Raw genomic sequence first — 15300 nt, forward strand, 5'->3', positions numbered from 1 at the left:
CTGTTCTGATTGCTTTTACAGCTGTCCCTATTGTCTTTCTGTTTACACCACTCCCACCATGAAGTCCTTGCAGTGAAATCATTATGTAGATCAAAGTGTAGTCCTAATGTCTGAAGTCTTCCAACTACATTAACCTCATCATAAATTGATTAGGAGTAGCATTACATAGGAAAAGATTATCAACATGGCTTACATAAAGAGTGGAGCTAGTGCTCCAGGCATATTGCTTGTCATCTCTCTGAGTGTACCTAAATATTTGCAGCCCTGACAGTTTCATAAAAGTAGTTTGAATCCTACTAGACACTGACAGTGTTGCCATGGAGTCAGACTTCCAAGCAAAGATAAAACTGATTTCCAGATAATAGTTGAGTTAGAAAAAGAAAGAAAATGAGGATGGGTAAACAAAATTGTAAGCTGCTTATTATTACATTTCATACTTTTTTCTTCTGTTTTTCTATATCTGTTACAGATATAATAATGACGTTGATTGGGGGTTTGGGGATGAAAAATATAATTAAGAATTCAGAATGGGGATTATTCTTTCAAGGAAAAGAAATCAAATGCTATACTGCCTTGTTCTCATTTGTGTGGAAACAATGAGGTCTTTTAATATGTGAATCTCCTTGATGGGTCTATCTTGAAATTGTGCCTGCATAGGGGATAAAAGCTCTGTTATTGCTTCATTAGCCTGCATCTAGCACTTGTGTTTCCCAAAGCAATTTTCAGCATCCTCTTCCTTTTACTGTCACATTTAATCATTTTAGAATTTGCTCTGAAGACAAAACTATGTCCTTACATGTGAATTTCAGGGTATAAGCCAGTGCATTGAATAATCCCTGTTAAGAAAGTTAACAAGAACCTGGCTGACAAGTGATAGAATCAATGCCACATAATTAATCCATAGAAGAACTGCATAATAAATAGAAGTCTATACTTTCTGTGCTAGTTAGTCCTGTAAATTTCTGCTTTACTTGAATTGTGTTATTATACATTTTTGTTATTGCTGTACAGTTATCACTGTGTGATGCTTTAAAGCATGAAACACAGTTTTATTTGATTTTGTGATTGCTCTTACTAGTGGCCAGCATTCAGAAGCTTCCTGCAGCATCTGTTCTAACTGACATCAATTTCCCCATGAAAGGAAGAAAAGGAATGGTTGATTGGGCACGAAACTCAGAAGACAGGGTTGTCATTCCAAAAAATATCTTCACCCCTCTGTCAACAGGTAAAGAAGCATATCAGCATGTTAATTTTTTATTGGTTTTAACAAGGGAACTTAGAATCTTTCTCTTCAGACCACTGTATAACATAGAACTGATTATTTTATCCATCTTCAAAGGAGGTACAGTACCCACAGCTTGTCTCAGAGGGTTATAACGAGGCTTAATTTCAGCATCTTGAACAAAAAGAGCTAAAGAAATCCAAGACATTATTTTCTACATTGCAGAGCCAATGCTTAGTTATTCTGCATAGGATTGTATCTGTGGAGGTGTCAGGTGACTTGAAGCTCAGCTCTGCATTCAGCTGTACCTCCTGTAACTGCTCTGCTCCAACAGATTAGAGCATCGTAACAGATGACCTAACTTTTAGTGAATGATGCTCAGCAGACCAATTACTCTGGCTTCAGATCCAATTTACAAATACCATTGCAGTGCAGATCTGTGACATTAGAGAATTTACTCAGTACACATTAAACTCTAAAGACAGTCTTTAGAGATACTTAATTATAAAAGTAAATGAACTAACATGGATGCTAGTAAACGATGGATTTTTTGAAAACAGGATTTTCAGTGGTTTAAATCTATTGATATATACCTGACAGTTTTACATTTTTATGACAGACTTCCAGGATATAATTCAAAATGATAACAATTTCTTTAAAATAAAATTTATACTAGAAAGGTAAGTGCTATTCACAGTTATTTTTGCTGAGTTATTCTTGGGAAAGACAGAATTTAAAAAAAAAGTTTTTCCTTGCTCTTTTTAGAACTAGATGAATCAACTGTATTTGTACTTGGAGCAGTGCTGTACAAAAATTTAGAACTCATTTTGCCCACTTTAAGGTAAGAAACTTCTTTACCGTAAATACAATATGAATTAAACTTTAAATTTCAGATCATAACTATACTGTCAAGATAAAAGTAGACAGTGAACAGTGCATATAGATAGTGTGGGATTTTCATCCACTGTTACTTAAAATATATATCTTTGTCTTGTCTTCATGCTTTGTCATTTCTTTTATGGAAATAACCAATTTTATCTAATCTAAATTTAGCTTAAATAAGGAAATGTTTTTCTGGAAGTTTGTACACTGATGTAAGTTAGTGCTCAGGCCCCATACACCTGTGCTTCAAACTACTGCTTGTAAGGTTAGTATAAGTGATCTAGTAATGACATAATAACCTGATATAATAAGGAAGTCTGCTCTCCTTTTACACAAGTCTCTGCTAGTAGTTTTCCAAGTACTTTTTCTGTGCAAGCAGCATTCAGAAGGGACAGCAGAAATGTAGTGAGGATCTGTTTTAGAAACAAGACATGCATGCACCTGAACAACTATGGTATGTCAGTTATGAGGGCCATACACATACATAAAGAAATAAGAAGGTCTTTTGTTTTGCTTTTTACTTTCTGGACTTGCTGACAGACAATTTGGAAACAACTGTTTTCCCCCTTCTCAAATTACTGGTTAGGTCATTTCATGGTTCATTAATATTAGCTTACTTCACATGATCCTGTGCACCTTTGGTCTACTAATGTCTTTTTGCTGTAAAATAAACTGGTGCATATCATGTCACAATAGCTGCCAATGAATTCAGAATAATTAGAAAGCCATGGGATCCCTCACTCTATTTAATCAAAATTTCAAGTGTTGAAACAAAGGGTGGAAGAACAACAGTTTTTTGCCAAAATCCATTGGAAACAAAGTCTCAGTCCTAAGGAAAAAAGCTTCCCAGTAAAGTTGTAATGTGCTGTGTGGTGAGTAGCTGCAATTCAAGAGGTAGAAATCTCTCTGAGGTAGAAAGCAATTCCAATAGTCTAATGGCCTGACAGGACACCAAGAAGTACTGATGAGAGCCATATACACTTAGGGCACTCTATAAGTGACAACTCAACCACTTCTGAAATGTCAGTAAGCACTTTCCATTTGCTGTGCCAATTTCTGAAATTAGCCAGGAAGGAAGAGAAGGAAGAGATGTTTGAGAGAGATGTTTTCTTCTATTCTCTCATATTCGGAGAAATACAGCCAAATGGCTATCATATTCAGCCCTTTTTGGCAGACCTTAAAGACAATCTGCCAACCCGAGGAAAGCATTGAGGTGGCCATATGCCTTTCAAACCCTTTTACTGTAAACAGCAATCCATGATTCTGCCTTTTCAGCTGTCATAGGCTGATAATTTTAATTTACAGAAAACAAATGTGAACCACTGAATGCTGTGTATTTGCTTGTAAGAAAAGCCATTCAGGGCATTTATTTCATCCTTGAGAGGAGTGAAATTTATAGACCTTACTATATTTTCACTAGAATCAATAGCATCTGAAGTAGTGGAATAGGGGCAGAACAGGGACATAAAAGTACAGCAAATTAAGTACTATGGACTATGAAAAAGTGCATTTCAGTTCTAAATTTTTTGCTTTTATCTGTTCTACTTTCAGCTGGTTATTGATTTCCACAGTGAATTTGACCATTTCTCTGTACAATTCAGCTTGTAGAGAGGTTTTGTGAGCTTCTAAAACATAATGGTGTAATAATCTACATTTATCTATTCATAAATGAAGTCTTTAGAAATTCAGATAAGAAGATATCCCACTTTGGCTCTGAATATGTTCAATATTATTTGAATCCAATTCTTAGCCATCCAAGAGAAGGAAATGAGTACTGTTACTTTCTCTTATGTATGAGAATAAGGAATAAAAGCCATGATTAATCTGTGATATCAAAATACAACACATATTCTAGTGTACCTCTAGTCTCTTCTTTGTTAGGAGTTTAGCGCCTCTGTACTTTCCTCCACTTCTTTAATGTTTATATTGAAGTTATACTGAAACTTTTACGGCTTACTTCTCTTACCTCATCAGGAAGTGTATCGCATTGGATATTTTTGCCCATGGTGATCATATTCAGGATTTGATCTCATGACTTTAAAATAGTAACATCATTTATGCAACAATAGTTGCATAAAGGCAACACAATTTTGAACAATTTGAATGCATTCAAAACATTTTAATATTCATTCAGACACAACTCTGAACTGGAAAAAAAACCCTGCAACCATGTTTAGTGCTGAATTTGTTGAGTCACTAGACTCTTCCCTGAAATTAGAACTGAAATGCAGGTTTTAAAGGAACCTTTATTCAGAGTGGTTTGTGATTTTACACTTGTTTGGGAACATGAGCATGTTAAAATTTTTCCATTCATCCCACTGAGTTTGGAAAATGTACGTTTTTGTTTGCTTATTTTTTTGAAATGGAAAACAATCATCCTATATGATTTTATACTAATTATTACTTATGCTAATGTTGTTTAATGTTGTAATAAGCATTATTGTGATAACCATATTCATGCTGAACATAGTGAAGTGCTTCACCACAATAGCATTATGTATAGAATGAACACTAAAATGTGAAGGAAGGTAATACCATCTAGTTTTTATACAATGCCCAGAAGTGTGGTAGCTATGCACGATGTATCACATTTAAAAAAAGAAAAACATTCTGGATAAGTGTCTTATGTGATACTGTTCTAAATAAAATGGCATTTGACCAAATATGTTAATAGTGAGAATAAAGATAAACAAAACAATGAACCAAGGTAAAACAAGAAAGATGGGCTTGTGTTGGAGTTCAAAGTCCACGTGAGTTAGACTTGACAACCTGATAAAAGAGGTGACTTCTACTGGCTGCAGTTAAATATTCAGAGAGCTTTAAACACTTCTCATGAGATTTCTGTCCCTGTTTTTTCAGACATTAGGACTGTAGAAAAATAAATATTTGATTGTATGAAATCCTGTTTTTTGTAGCTGTCAAAAGAATAGTGGTGACACATTCCTGTACATTCCTTAATAACAGCACTAAAAGGGATGCAAATTTCTGCATTATCACAAGGGAATTTTTTTGCTTTTCAAAGAAGAAAGCAAATTTCTGTCAATATATCTTTAGGGGAAATCTTTCAAAGCACCTTACCACAGAGCCCCCATCAGGTACAACACAGGTGTTTTGTGAATATAATGAGCATTTCATTATCTAGGACACTCTATACAATATATTTCACAAGTTCCAAAATTAGCTACATTTTGGTGTATGGGCTTGATTTTTCTTGTTTTTACTGGCATGAAGTTTATTGACAACAAGTCTTGTAAAGACAATGTGAGATGAGAACTTGGCAATTATATTAATCTAAAAAAAAGCACAAACCTTTCTGAGCAACATGAATAATCCTAATAGTACGTATATATTTTTCAAACAATTTTGCAAGGACTGTTTAAAAAAGAGGGCAGGGAAGAGAGAAAGTACCTTAGCCTCACTTATAGAAGAATTATTTTCTTCCCATGTACAAGTAAATAAAGTACACCTAACACACTTTGCTGTATTGCAGTGTTTTGTAATGTCATAGAGGTCTTTTTTTCTTAATCCTAGAGTGAAATATTGAAATATTCTGAGTATTATAGACTGAGAAATATTTCCATAGCCTTTGCATCCCAGAATATGTATATATTATTGTTAGTTTCACAGAAAATTCTCAGTGTAATACTCATCTAAAAATATTATATATAATTCATCTCTTGGGCACTCTGGTGGAATTTATTGCATTTTGCCATACAGTAAGATAGTTTTTAACTTTTCCCCTGCCAAATAAGAACAAATACAGCACCAATGATTTTGCTGTTGCAAGCTTTTCTTCCTGTCACTTATACAAACATACTACTTTTTCTGTTAATTCACTGAAATGTTCTCTTCCCCTGTCTAAAACCTCATTCCTAAACCATCCACTTCAGATGCCATACAGCCAAAAATGCCCTTAGACTTCATTAGACCAGCTGATGTGCTTTGTTAGATGAGGACAGAGCACCCACTTTTACTGCATAGCATTACTACTACAGCATCCATAGTTTTTCTCATATATACACAACATTTACACATTGAACTTCATTCATGCTGTCTTGGGATAACAACATGCCTTATTCATAAGTTCATTTTTCTTGAGTAATATGAAGTCATTCTAAAAAGAAAAGAAAGCCTGAATTTCCTATCACATAGAATGAACATATCTACCCTGATATAAAAGAATACCCTGATAGAAAAAAAAATAATAAAACAACTCTGTTTTCTTAATATTTTTGTAAATTCAGATGTGAAAAAAACACTAGGACCCCAGCTCTGAAAGTTCTTTATTAGAGTTTACTCACTGTAACTTTGTTATCTTGAATCTTCAAGGGTTTATTTAACCATAATTCCCAAGAATTTTAATCTATTTTCTGAGTAACCAATTTCAAAATTTGACCCTAATATGCACTTTTCTGGACAGTCAGGGGAAGACCATCTCATACAAGTCATTTCATTAAAGATAATGGTTTTTTTGATAATCAAGATTTTTTTAGATTTTTAGATTTTTTTAATAATCAAGAAATGGATCATTCATCATAACATTTACTCTAAGCATGGATTTCTTGTAGGTTCCAGTTTAACATGTCTTTTATGACATGTCAGGAGGCATTTTACAAAAATGATTTATACAAAAAAATTATATGAAAATCCTGGAATGTGAAGTCAGTGCTCATTTAGAAACACAGTTCCATTATGGATAGAAACTATGTAGCTATGGGTAAAATCAAGGCCCTGGATCTAGGGTAACCAAGAGACAAGGTGATACTGAGAATTGCCCGTCTTAACTGCTTAGCTCCCAGCCCATAAAAGCACATCCTCTATTCAATGAATGAAGAGTTAGTACAGAATTCACAAATGACGGCAGGCAGCAGGTGAGTGGTTTCGGACAGCTAAGCCTGCCTGTAGGGAATGCCAACAAAAATTTACTTCTGAAGCCTTGGCTGTCTCTCAGACTTAAAAGCATTTAGTTACAGATCTGATCAGGGCTCTGTGAAGCTTGAAACAGTTTCCTGGGTTTAGATACTTAAATTGTCCTTTCAGATATCAGTGATAGGCTCACTGTTCTCTTAAAAAAGATGGATGAAGGAGAAAGAGGTAATGGTGAAGTCACTCTCTACCTGTCATATAGCAAGCTATAAGATAATGCACTTGCACGGGAAGTGTGAGATGTCATTCCAAGCATGAGAGGGATTGCAACCCACATATTCTGCCTCCAGGAAAGTTTTGTAGAAGCTGATTACTTAAATTGCTAAAAAAAAGTGTTCTCAGCACTAAACTTCTGTACAAAAAATGGTCTTCAACAAAAATACCACTGGCAGTAGTGGTTCTGAAGGAAATTGTTGTGACTGCAATGCTTTGAGCTGAATTCAGTGGTATCTTTTGTGTTATGTGCGTTTAGAATATGCTTACCAGATCACATTCTTCCAGGGACTAATCTAAATGGCTAAATATGAGATATATAACTAGGCATTCAGCCCAGCCAGGACAGCAGTGAGAGGTACAGACATCATTTCATAGCGGTGTAGGCAGTTACATTTATTTTCTGGTGAAAAAGTCTTCTAGGGACTCTTGAGAACCTAACTGGCTAGGCAGGGTTTTTATGAGATCTAGGCAAAATTTATATACCTAAGTTGCACTCTAGGCACTTTAAATGCTCTTTTGGATCTCAACCAAGAACCATTAGAACTGTACCAGAATTAGGTACGGCAGTTAATCAGTCACAAAGATTTACTGTGTTCAAGTACATAAGTATCAGCAATTCACTTACGTAAATTTCCAAAATAGATGAAATCTGTTAATAACTAGTAAGCCCTATTTCCACCTATTATGACCTATTAGAGAAAAACTGTTTTGTCCTTATGTAGAGTTTTGTTTCATTTTTTTTTAATTATGCCTTACTTGGAAATATTTATGGGTATTCAGCTACTGTAATGCATTAAGGTTAGCAGTAATTTCATTTCTCCACCTCTACATAATGCACTGAAAGTTTGCCCAGCATTACATGCTAGTCGGCTAGAGAGAGAAGTTTTTGTTAATAAATGTGTGAGATTTAACTGAGTACAAACAAAGTGGAGAAACAGGAATTAAACCAAATAGAAAGCCTCTTCCATTATTTTTCCATTATATGATTTGTTGGAGAAAAATTGGACTAGAATTCACCCTGCCCCAAAAGAATCATTTAATTCCTTGTGCTTTCTGCTGAGTTAAGTTTCTATTACTGTAGCCATGGTGATCCAACAACATGGAATCCTCTCCAAAATACCATTTCCCCAGAGAAAATAAACAATTAAAGCAAAAAAAAAAAACCTTGATACTGTGTATTATAATTACATCTAGACTACCTAGATTCTTCTTTGATTAATAATATCTACCTGTGAGTAAGTCTTTCTGTGATGTTTCATCCTTTTTTTTGTGCGATCAGCACAGTGTTTTTGTTGAAAGCATCATTATATGCAATGGAAACATCATAACCAAAAACAGTCAGTCTGGTAGCTGGTGACTGTTCTAAGCCTGAGGGGGTCATAAGAAGCAAGGATCACAGACATGAACATCATGTCAACATCTCTTTATGCCTGTATTAGCACAGCCTTGGAAATACTAGATCTGTCCTAGAAAGGCAGCCAGAAAATATACTGATAGATGTTTTACCTAAAAAGAGAGCTGGGTGATGAATTAGAGAAAACTAACAGAAAAATATTATTGTGGGTAAACATGTGCCATAACATGACACCTAATCAAGTCTGGCATCTGTGAGAAATTCTGATTGTTTTCAGTGGGATTTCAGTCAGGGCACAACTATGAATTATAGATTAAAAAATATTTAGATGATGAAGTTGCCCATTCATTTACCAAAAGCAATGATTTTTCCAAAAATGGAGCAGGTGTTTTTTGTTTTTGTTTTTGTTTTCACAAAAACAGCACAGAACCAACAGATCTGTAGACTTTCCCGTGGCACTCATCCATCTTCAGATTTTTGCAGTTAACGGTCAGAAAAAAAGCCAACACAGCACTTTGAAAGAAAAATGACTGTCTCTCATAAAACACAACTAGCAGGTCTACCTTGAGAGAAGTGAATGATATGTATTTAAATGTTGCCTGAATGTCTGTATCATCAATATGCCTTTATAATTAGTAAATCACACTTGAAGAATGGCGCTTTTGCTATCACTGTTGCTCTTCAATCTTTAATGTATTAGGTATGGTTGGTAACTAGCGACAGTATTTACCACTTCCAAACAAGTATATTTTCTCACTAAATATTTGGCACAGAAAGTCATTGAAAATATCCATGAGATATTTCTTTTAATGTAGTATCAGCAGCCTCATTTAATGCTATTAAGTTAAATCTTACATTTTTTACATGATTTTTTCAGGAATTTTACAGTCATTAATTCAAAAATCATCGTTGTCACTATACGACCTGAACCCAAAACTACGGATTCTTTTCTAGAGATAGAACTGGCACATCTGTCTAATGTAAGTACAAAGATGGTGGAGATGCATTTCCAAGAGTACCTATCAGATCATATGAGAGAAAGAGCAGAGTTGTTTTAAATATCTCTTAATAAAATCCAGTTTAATTGCTAAAACATAAGCCCAGGAAAATTCTAATAAATTTTGAAGAGAATGTATGCTTGTTTCATGCATGTGTATATGTAGAACAAAATTAATTATTCTGTGATTTTTGAGGTTTTCATTTAAACAGCAATTTCTATAGAAAACTGTCCATTAGCTGCTTTGATGGATACAATTGATAATGTAGTACGGTGCTGAATGCTTAACCTTTTGTTCCCTGTGTAGGGCATAGAGCCGTATAGTGCTTCAGGCCTTTTCTTCTTCTTCTTTCTTTCATTACATTATATTCAAAAGCCTGTTTGTACCTAACATCTTGCAGCAGACTGAAAAAGTGCTATCGTTCTGATTTAGCTTGGATTTTTTATAAATTTAAGGGATTTTTGTGCATTTTTAACTCTGTGTTTTTCATCCTGTAGTGTCATATTAAAAATGTTTTGAATCTGAAAAAAATAATGCTATGAGGAATTGGATATGAAAAAATTCACAGTAAGATTAATATTCTTTCTTTATGCTGTCAGCACGTAGACATCCAGGAAAGAATGGTATATAACAGACTTTAGAGTAATTTATGTGAAGGCATAAAATATGAACTCTATCTTTTTATATTACTAAGAGTTAGGGTTTACTTTAAATAAAGTCATAAAGAGACAATTAGAGAAGAAACAGCTATTAAATCTTTAGTAAATAATATTGTTAGGTAAAGGCTGTAAAGCTATGACTTTTTGTTATAGTCAGTGGGCCAAATGGTCTCACAGGAACAATTCAGCTTGAGTATGCGGAGTTCCAAATGTTTCAGTCAGCAGCAAATTTGGATTAGTGACTCCGGCAAAGGTATGATGGAATCTCTTTGAACTCTAGATCTTTGATTCACATTTTACTCCAGGCTGGAAGAGACTGTCTATTTTGCCATCAGTCGTCATTATGGTCCACCATTCGGTTCCCAGGGAAAAGATATTATGAAGAACATCTCACTGATTATTTATTAAAAAGTCAAGCAGAAAAAAAGATAGAGTGGAGGAATATAAACTGCCCTGACTCCTACCTATAGTACCTCTCAATAAGATCAGAAGTTTATTGATGAGGAATTGAGGAGGTTTTTTTAGAGTTGTCACTGTTTATTTTAGGAGTTTTTTTTTTGGGGGGGGGTTTCCCCAGCCTAAGTTATATCACATATATTAACAGCAAATCACAATCTCTAGGATAACTTTTGTTCCTGTCAGAAACAGAAATTTCACTAAAAACATAATGGTGTATATTCTGATGCAGATCACAAATTAATCCTACCTATTAAAAAAAAAAAGACCCTTTTTGAAATAAAACATGTGCTTTGATCTCAGATATTGAGAAGAGTTTATGGTATTTCTCAATTTCAGATTTTAATTTCCATTATTTTAACAATGATTGTGGAGCTACTCACATGGACTGTAGATAAGGAATATTAGAGTATGACTTCTGTCTTCAAAATAGGAATGACTAATTGGAAAACTATGGAGTAGACGGTAGGAAAAGAATAAGGTTGTAATTACTTTTGTCATTAGTCATAGAAAATAAATAAATAAAAATAATAATAATAGTGAGCTGTGTGTCAGCATTTAAAATACTGATAACCCCATCACAAGCTCTTAAAAACAGCACAACACAAACAAGACTAGACTAAAGAAAGGTTGAGTAAATGTCCCCACAATCTGAAATTCTAGAAAATTTCTAAAGGGGAGGGGTCAGAATTTTTTTTTAATCAATTTGAGTAATTTACAGAAGAGGCTTTTACCAAGTTTACAAATCTTTGAGATGAAATTTCATTGTCTAAAAAGGCAATTTAAAGACATCAGTCACCACCTGGCTTTATCAACCTTTCTGTAAAAGAATATTAATGAGTATTGTATTAGTTCATGTCAAGGACTAACCTTGTCAATAGATTCCAGAGCCAATTTTTTGTCTTTTGGCTCAGCTTTTGTCCTATACTTTAATCCAGGCATCAAGATTTTGGAACAAATTCCTAAACCTAAAAATGGACTTTATACACACACACACACATATACACACACACACACATATACACACACACACACATATACACACATATATATAGTACGTTTATGTAAGATCTCAGAGAAGTCCATGTGGCTCTAACTGGATATAAGAGTTGGCTGGGCAGATACAGTTACAAAATACTGGTCTAAAAGTCTGGGAATGGAAAGTAGTTTTACAATTTTAATATCTTTAATTGCTTAATGATTTTCTATTCACATCTTAGCCTCCATCATGGGACTGTGGTTTAAAGAACTAGGGCTGTAGCTGTATAAACATATTATTTTATAGGTTTGAGTTTTCTTTACTTTGAGACTGAATCTAATTCTAATCTTCTTTGCTATAATTTTCTCATCTGTAAAGAAAACTTCATTTAATTATAATATATTACTGTGCAACAGTCATTGTATTCTGCATGCAGAAAAGTAAGGTAAAGCTAGTATTACTGTACATTTAGATTTTGAACATTATATATTAATGACTCACGGATTAATCATGATGCCAATTAAACATGACTAATTATTAAACGGAAAATAAAATAGAGACATTCTATTTCATTTACTTTTCTTGGAATGCCTCTTCTTGTTGTTATTTTTGTTCGTTTCAAACCTTTGGTCTTGAAATGCTGTTTACTATTCAGAATGGTGTGTAAGCAAATAGATTTAATGACTAATTTTTAAGCAACCTCTAAGTATGCTTATTCATATATGGGAGTATGCTCGCACATTTGTTCTTTTACCTCCCTACCCCTTGACTAAATTCAGTAATGTTAGCTAAGTGATTATGAAAAAAGATGTGGAGACATATGATCATTTAATAAGAGTTAATAAGTTTAATTCAAATTAAACTTAAAATTAAAATATTTATATACTCAAGATTTTATCATTATTGCTGCATTTTATATTAAAATTAGTCCTTTAATAAAAACAGAGGGTTATTTTGGGGAGGAAGTGTAAATCACAATTGTATATGATATTTGGAATATAGCATGGTATTTGGATTTACAGATAAATTCAAATATATAATATAGAATTGACCATAGTGGGAATGTAGGTTGCAAAGTGTTATTTAGAAAACATTATATTTATTCTTATTCATTGTGGCCACATGTTGATGAATGTGATCACACTTTCCAGTAGTTCAACTGAAGAGACCCCAAAGTCATCTTTTAAAAACTGCGCAAACAGAACTTTGTTTGCTCTAGAGAGAATATGAACTATCATCTTTCAACTTCACAGAACATTTACTCAAGAGACGCTAAAGTAGCAAGCCAGCAGTAGCACAGGACATCAAGCTTTTGATGAAACTGAAAACAGTTGTCATTGTGTTGTGTGGCTTTCAAAGTTGCCAATCACATCTTGAAAGTTCAGTTTTATGTGCCAGGCAGAGATATATACACACACTCACACATGTATGTCTATGTTGAGTATATCCAAGCCCTGTATTTTGGTGTAGAAATCTATACTGAAACAGTCATAAACATTAGCAGACACAGTAGCTGCTTCCTTAGCTGCAGCTAAGTGATTAACTGGCAAGAACTGTGATGAAAGGTTGCTGCCCTCATGGAATGGGTTGGCTCATCAACAGCAGGATGAGGAGATATTGCCATGAGGCCAGACCCAGAAATACAGTGAAAAAGGGAATAAATAGGTTAAAGGCTAAGAAGAAAACAAGAAGACAGGCTTCTTGTGGTCCTTGCAATGCTTGAAGGGTGTTTGACCTAGATATCAAACAAGTAAGTTCTGAAAGGCTGCTGTGCCCTTGCTAGCATCTGCACCCAGCAATGCAAACCCTCATACAAGACCTTTTTAAGGAATCGGAGTAATATTTATCCTGCTTTATCCTTCCTTAATAACTGCAATGGCCAAACGTATGCATTTTTTAATCTGGATCCATTCCGAACAGTGAAGCTTGTGATCTGACAGCCACACAGTTTTACTGTGTTTCAGATTTCTGCAAAGACTCTTATTTCCTTGTTTTGGGGAATTTTATAGAATGGAACTTCTTTTTCCTGTCACTTTTTCTGAAAGCATTTTTGAATTCTCTCTTCTTGCACTGTGGGAATAGCTACCATAAACTGTCCAATATCCATTTCTAGGAAAAGCAGATCTCAGATATGCAACGTCTTACTACAATTTAGCTATAGGAGTACCTTTTAAATATGCTTGTGGCTATATCAAATTGCCTGGAGATGGATTTCTTCACATAGCCTTAGGACACAAATTAATACCCTTAAAAAAAAAAAAAAAGATTAATTCTGCAACATTGTTTTGTTGTTCTTAAGTCTTGTTCTTCTATCTCTTCTTCCATCAACGTAGCTGAACACATTTGGCTAGTGATGCAGGACATGGTGTCTGAATCTTTATGTGCCTGTTATTCAATGCTTTGTCCTGTGCCCTCTTCACTCCTCCTCTTTTTTATAATATAAATTCCTCATGGAATGGAACATCCTTTATTTATGTTTGTACAGTGCTGTGTTAATATAAAATGCCATAAGTATATGTTGGTTTTAAATGTTTATACTCTATTCGTAAAATTCAATGCAGTCAGCAAAATACTGCAGTAGAGGATCAAAATTTCCTTAAATAACTGTTACAGGCCTCTTCAGAAGGACCTTTTTATCTTTTGATAAAGATGTAGGTGGAAGAATTCAAATATTTAATAGATGTTTTATTTCACAGGTTGCCATCTTTTTATTCTATAAATAGAGCAAAATAAAATGATATTGGGGTGTCTTGTGTCTATGTGAACTTTACATACTAGACATAAGAAAATAGTTTGTTCCACCTTCTTCTTCAAATTGCTTGTGATTTTATTGAATATGTGTTGTCATTCTGTATTTTATAGCTAATGTATTTATATAGCTCTGAGTTCTGTGAATATCCAACATTTATGATGAAAAGGAATATAATTTGCAGTTTTTAGTTAGTCAGGGGCTACTAAATCAATCTGAGTTCTGTTAAAGGAAGGTTTATAGGATTAGGACTAAAACTTGGCTTTTAATTTTGTCTTAACTCTTCATAGGCAGGAAAATAAACGAGCAATAATAAAGAAATTTCAGTTTCCTAAAACTTGACCCACAGTTTCATGGTGTGTAATAAACCAAGATTCCTATCCAGTACTAAAACAAGTCAGAAATCTTCCACTGACTTGAAAGAGATTGGAGCTGGGATGGTAGAGCTCATGAAAAAAAATATTTTGAGCAAAAAATCTCTGCTAATTTAAGCCCAGAATGAGAAAAGTGCATAGGTATCGAATGTGGGATCATCTGAAATCTCAGCATCCAGCCATTTTGCCCAAGATATGCCTAAAATTAAAGGCATTACTGTTTTTAACATCCAAGTTCTCCAGGGACCTAAAGTTCCACTTCTGAGCACACCCAGAAATGTTTGGTCAAATCAAGACTTAACAGGTTAACTCTTACATTTCAATTCTATTGGGATATACCAAATTGACAACTTTATGCTTATCTTGTCTAACAGATACAATCCAGGAGATACCGTGCTTTGAGGTTCAAGTATTTTTTAAATATTTCATGGGAAATAACCTTTACCTTTTGCAATTTCAGTGGTACCGATTCACCAGGATATAAG

General features: G+C 34.1%; 1 protein-coding gene across 1 annotated transcript in view; it reads left to right on the forward strand.

The window, feature by feature from the left end:
• ADGRB3 (adhesion G protein-coupled receptor B3) overlaps positions 1 to 15300 on the forward strand; it is a 465440-nt gene that overhangs the window by 259137 nt on the left and 191003 nt on the right. Inside the window, exons 12-14 of the mRNA XM_026090008.1 lie at positions 1079 to 1225; positions 1988 to 2063; positions 9478 to 9580. Coding sequence (XP_025945793.1) covers positions 1079 to 1225; positions 1988 to 2063; positions 9478 to 9580 — 326 coding nt within the window. The remainder of the gene's footprint in view (positions 1 to 1078; positions 1226 to 1987; positions 2064 to 9477; positions 9581 to 15300) is intronic.

This window comes from Apteryx rowi, unplaced genomic scaffold (assembly GCF_003343035.1).
Source record: "Apteryx rowi isolate R43461 unplaced genomic scaffold, aptRow1 scaffold_84, whole genome shotgun sequence".
In the NCBI taxonomy this organism is placed as follows: domain Eukaryota; kingdom Metazoa; phylum Chordata; class Aves; order Apterygiformes; family Apterygidae; genus Apteryx; species Apteryx rowi.